The 5832-nt window shown below is 59.7% G+C and overlaps 1 protein-coding gene across 1 annotated transcript; it reads left to right on the top strand.

Annotated features, from left to right (window-relative positions):
- Positions 1 to 442: 442 nt before the first annotated feature.
- Positions 443 to 4983, top strand: ZBTB39 (zinc finger and BTB domain containing 39). The gene is made up of 2 exons (XM_057387120.1): positions 443 to 508; positions 1641 to 4983. The coding sequence occupies exon 2, from the start codon at positions 1752 to 1754 to the stop codon at positions 3879 to 3881; it is 2130 nt and encodes a 709-aa protein (XP_057243103.1). The 5' UTR covers positions 443 to 508; positions 1641 to 1751; the 3' UTR covers positions 3882 to 4983.
- Positions 4984 to 5832: the final 849 nt, after the last annotated feature.

The raw sequence follows: 5832 nt of genomic DNA on the forward strand, positions 1-5832 counted from the left end.
CCTCGTGTCCGTTTGTCCCTCCTCACGTCCGTGTGTCCCTTCCCCTGTCCCTGTGTCCCTGTCCGCGTGTCCCGCCCCGTGTCCGTGTGTCCCTCCCAGTGTCCGTGTGTCCCTACCCATGTCCGTGCGTCCCTTTCCCTGCCCATGTATCCCTGTCCCTGTGTCCGTTCCCGTCTCCGTGTGTCCCTCCCAGTGCCCGTGTTCGTGTGTCCCTTCCCCTGTCCCCATGTCCGTGTGTCCCTCCCCGTGTCCGTCTGTCCGTGTCCGTCTGTCCGTTCCCGTGTCCGTCTGTCCCTCCCCGTGTCCGTCTGTCCGTGTCCCTGTGTCCCTTCCCCTGTCCCCATGTCCGTGTGTCCTCCCCCTGCCGCTGCCCCCTCTCTGGGTCCTCCCCGCCGCTCGGGGGCGCTGTCTCCGGCGGCTCCCGGCAGGCGGCGCGGGCCGGGGCGGGCGCGGGGCGGGTCGGCGCCTTTGTGTGAGCCGGGCCGGGATGGTGCGGGGCGCCGGGCGGGTAAGGAGCGGCCCCCGCCCGCGAGCCCCGGCCCCCGCCGGTTCCCCCTGCCACCACCCCCGCTATCACCCCCGCTCCGACCCCTTCCGCCATCCCGGGGCCTCCCGCCGCCTCTCGTGGCTCCCCTTCCCCCCCGGGCCCCACAGCGGACCCCGCTGTTTTTCCCCCTTTTCTCCCGTTTCTCGGAGCCTCCTGCTCCCCCCGGGCCCCCCATCCTTTCTCCCGCTCTTTTCCCTCCCTCCCCTTCCCTTCCACAGGGATCCCCGCGCCGCAGGAATTGCTCTGGTGCTTTTTTGGGGGCTGGTTTGCCTTCCAGAGCCTTCCTCGGCATCTTCATCCTCCTCCTCCTCCTCGCCTTCCCCAACTGACGGTGGTGTTCCTCCATCCCTCCGCATCCCGGGGGAGAACAGCCCATGTCTGCCCCTTTGGTTTTCCCGACAGCTCCCTCCAAACTCCCGTTCTTTGCTGCCTTCTGGGCTTGCTGTTCCTGATGTTGGGAATTAAAAATAGGGGAATTAGGGGTAGAGCTCCCTGGGTAAGTTTATGGAGTCCCTGGGGTATCCCTGAGCAGGACAGGGGGATAAAGGCAGTGGGACAAGCTGGAAGGACACTGGGAGCATGGCCAGTGCTGTGAGACAAATGTGGTGGCCAGGGAATCTCAGAGGTGTCACCCCAAAATCCCAGGGGAATCCACASGGCTGGAATGCAGAAAATCCCACCYGGGAGCCTGAAATCTCCGTGTGGGTTCAGGTGGAATCTGAAGTGAAGGAATGAAGTGGCTGCAGCTGGAGGAGACTTAGAGGCCAATCCAGCCTGTGTTTTGAGCCTGAGTGGAATCTCTTGGGAGAGGGGAAATGTCTGGAACAGGCTCYGGTGGGGTCTCAGAGTCAGCAGGATCTCTGTCCCTGCCCCAATAGCAGCAGAACCTTCAGGCTGCCTCTGAGAGTCGGTGTGGTTTCGTTTTTACTTCGCTCCTTTGCGTATTCATCCTTTTACTTCCCAAAAGATCGGTTTGCGAGGTGACAGGACAGGTTTAGTCCACCTCCAGCTGAGCAGCAGCTTATCAGAAAGGTGGAAAATGGGGAGTTTTGGCTGCTAAATGATAACATTTTTTCACTTTTCCCCTCTCCAGAGCCCCTTGCCCTGCCAGTTCCTGGCTGCCCGACACCTCCTGCTYCCGCCGCGGATGAAGGCGTGAAGGCCGAGCTGACCAGGGAGAAAGGACTCGTGAGCAGCTGCTAAGATGGGCATGAGGATCAAGCTACACAGCACCAACCACCCCAACAACCTGCTGAAGGAACTCAACAAGTGCCGGCTCTCCGAGACCATGTGCGACGTCACCATCCTGGTGGGCTCCCGCTCCTTCGCCGCGCACAAAGCCGTGCTGGCCTGCGCCGCCGGCTACTTCCAGAACCTCTTCCTCAACACGGGGCTGGACGCTGCCAGGACCTACGTGGTGGATTTCATCACCCCAGCCAACTTTGAGAAGATCCTGAGCTTTGTGTACACCTCGGAGCTCTTCACGGATCTCATCAATGTGGGTGTTATTTATGAGGTGGCTGAGCGGTTGGGTATGGAGGATTTGCTGCAGGCTTGTCATTCCACTTTCCCCGACCTGGAGAGCTCGGCCATCACCAAGCAGCCTGCTCTGTCTGTGGGGGAAGGCCGGGCTGGGCCGCTGAGCAGCACCTCCTCGGAGCAGAGCCACTCTTTGGGGGACATGAGGAGCGGYGCGGAGCACTTCGGCCCCGAGCGGAATTACCTCCTGCACGGCGACGTGGCAGGTGGCTACAAAGAGGATGAGAGGAATGCTGTGGGTGAAGCCAGCCAGGCTCTTCCCCTGATGCACCCACAGCAGCCTCCTAAGACAGAGCAGGAGTCGGATCCRGGGCAGTTTGCTGCAGCTGTGGGGCTGGGAACCCAGCCCGGTGGGAACATCATGGCACAGAGCACCGGCAGCTCCTGTCCTCAGTACAAAGCCCAGAGCAACGGTGACTACAGCAAGGGKGGCTTCTTCCCCACTGATCCCTCCCTGGATATCTCCACAGGCAGCAACTCCTGCCCCAGCAACAGCGACCACTCCAAAGAGCAGGGATTTGAGCAGATGGATGAGCTGCAGCTGGAGGATTTGGGAGAGGCCGAGCTGCATTTTGAGGATGCTGGAGAAGAGCTGGGCCCGTCYGAGGAGGTGATTGAGCTGAGTGATGACAGCGAGGAGGAGCTGGCCTTTGAGAGTGACAGCAGGGACAGCAAGGCCATGCCCTGCCAGGTGTGCAAGAAGGTGCTGGAACCCAACATCCAGCTAATCCGCCAGCACGCCAGGGACCACGTGGACCTGCTGACGGGCAACTGCAAAGTCTGCGAGACCCACTTCCAGGACCGCAACTCCAGGGTCACCCACGTGCTGTCCCACATCGGCATCTTCCTCTTCTCCTGYGACATGTGCGAGACCAAATTCTTCACCCAGTGGCAGCTGACGCTGCACCGGCGAGACGGCGTCTTCGACAACAACGTCATCGTCCACCCCAGCGACCCCCTGCCCGGCAAGGTGGCCGTTTTTGGGGGGGCTCCCGGCCCYGAGCTGGCCTGTGCCACCTGCGGGAAGCCCTTGGCCAAAGATTTCCACACGGTGCGGAGCCATCTCTTGGAACATGTGAACCTGAAGAGCCAAACGTGCGGCGTGTGCGACCAGCGGCACCTGAGCCTGTGCAGCCTGATGTGGCACACCCTGTCCCACCTGGGCATCTCCGTTTTCTCCTGTTCCGTGTGCGCCAGCAGCTTCGTGGACCGGCAGCTCCTGGAAAAGCACCTGGCCGTGCACCAACACGTGGAGGAATCTCTTTTCCAGTGCCATTTTTGCAGCCAGAGCTTCAAGCTGGAAGCAGCTTACCGCTACCACGTCAGCCAGCACAAATGCGGCGGCAGCCTGGACATCCGGGCGGGTTTTGGGGAGCGCCTTCAACCTCCAGGGCTGCCCAAAAGGAAACTGCCTGAGGAATTCCTGAGCGAAGAGCTGGCACTTCAGAACCAACCAGGCAACAGCAAATACAGCTGCAAGGTGTGCGGGAAGAGATTCGCCCACACCAGCGAGTTCAACTACCACCGGCGCATCCACACCGGCGAAAAACCGTACCAGTGCAAAGTGTGYCACAAATTTTTCCGCGGGCGCTCCACCATCAAATGCCACCTGCGGACGCACTCGGGGGCACTCATGTATCGCTGCACCGTGTGTGGTCATTACAGCTCCACGCTCAACCTGATGAGCAAGCACATAGGGGTGCACAAAGGCAGCCTGCCGCCGGATTTCACCATCGAACAGACTTTYATGTACATCATCCATTCCAAAGAGGCCGAGAAAAACACGGATAGCTGATGGGGCTGGGGCAGGAGAGAGTGTTGGTGATGGAAGCTGCGGAGAGGAAAAGGAAAAAAAAAAATGTTGTCGTTTTGTTTTTATTTAATGGTCAGGCATCATGGATGGAATTCTTTGTTTGTTTGATTTTTTTTTTTTATTATTATTTTTTGGGCCTTCCTAGGGCTTTTTAGATTGGTGGCGTTGTACAAATTAACAGCACGTGAGGTACATCACTGTTTTAAGGAGTCTGTCGTGTTTACTTACCTCTGGTCCTGTTAGAGGCCATCGAGTTCTGTGCTTTTAGCATTTCTCACTAGTTTTTGAGTCTAGATTCTATATTTTTTTGAACCTTTTAGCCCACTTGACCAGGCTAACCCTGAGCTTGTCCACAAACTGATGCTGCTAYGATTTTCACACCTGACCTCAGTGGAGAGGGACAGAGCCACAGCAAGTGCTGAACTCGAAGGAAAGGAACAAAAGAGAAAGGAAAAAAAGAAAAAAAAAAGGAAAAAAACAAAGACATTCTGGGCATCCCCGGGGTTCTGCTGCTACTGTCAGGAGATGGGCAAAGTGTGCCCTGGGATCKGCCGTCGCTGCGTTGCCGGGGAGAGGAGCAGGAAGCACCTGAGTKTGTAAACAAGGAGGAATCCCTGCAGGGAGGCAGGAGCAAGGGATTCACAGATTCCCAGTCTCACTGGTGCCCTGAAACCCTGGAGGAGGCGATGGAGGAGCCACACAAGCGAGGGTGGAGGTGGCTGTGTGAGCAAAGAGGACCGGAGCAGGGGGTGAAGCAGATCCCTGCTCCCCTGGGTGATGATTGTGGTGGCCACAAAGAGCCAGGAGCCTCCTGGCTCCTCTCAGCCCCAACCTCACGCCGTGCCCCGGGGCTGACGAGTCGGGATGAAGCCTTTGCCTTAACTCCCCAGAAGGTACCTTGGAGGATCCTTCTCCTGCCGAAGGGATCCCCCTCCCCGTGCCGTGGATCACTGCGTTTGGTGGCGAATTTGTGTGGTTGGAGCGACGTGAGTTTGTTCGTGGAGTGGCAGCCACGGCGATGGCTCGGCCTGTGGCCACGTGTCGAGTGCTCCTGGGGGCTCTCCTGGGTGTGGAGGAGCTTTTCTGGGCGTGGAGGAGCTCTCTTGGCCATGGAGGGGCTCTTCTGGGCATGGAGGGGCTCTCATGGAGGAGCTCTCCAGGTCATGGAGGGGCTCTCCAGGTCATGGAGGGGCTCTTCTGGGCATGGAGGAGCTCTTCTGGGCATGGAGGAGCTCTCCTGGGCGTGGAGGGGCTCTTCTGGGCGTGGAGGGGCTCTCTTGGGCATGGAGGAGCTCTCTTGTCCATGGAGGAGCTCTCCTGGGCATGGAAGGGCTCTCCTGGCCATGGAGGGGCTCTCCTGGGCATGGAGGAGCTTTTCTGGGTATGGAAGGGCTCTCCTGGGCATGGAGGGAGCTTTCTTGGCCATGGAGGGGCTCTCCTGGGCATGGAGGGGCTCTCCTGGGCATGGAGGGGCTCTCTTGGCCATGGAGGAGCTCTCCTGGGCATGGAGGAGCTCTCCTGGGCATGGAGGAGCTCTCCTGGGCATGGAGGGGCTCTTCTGGACGTGGAGGAGCTCTTCTGGGCATGGAGGGAGCTCTCTTGGCCATGGAGGGGCTCTCCTGGGTATGGAGGAGCTCTCCTGGGCATGGAGGGGCTCTCTTGGCCATGGAGGAGCTCTCCTGGCCATGGAGGGGCTCTTCTGGGCGTGGAGGGGCTCTCCTGGGTATGGAGGAGCTCTCCAGGTCATGGAGGAGCTCTCCAGGTTATGGAGGGGCTCTCCTGGGCATGGAGGGGCTCTCCTGGGCGTGGAGGAGCTTTTCTGGGTGTGGAGGGGCTCTCCTGGGCATGGAGGGAGCTTTCTTGGCCATGGAGGGGCTCTCCTGGGCATGGAGGGAGCTCTCTTGGCCATGGAGGGGCTCTCCTGGGTATGGAG

Source organism: Malurus melanocephalus, unplaced genomic scaffold (assembly GCF_030028575.1).
Source record: "Malurus melanocephalus ecotype Western Australia unplaced genomic scaffold, MMel_1.1 scaffold_1140, whole genome shotgun sequence".
NCBI classification, from domain to species: Eukaryota; Metazoa; Chordata; class Aves; order Passeriformes; family Maluridae; genus Malurus; species Malurus melanocephalus.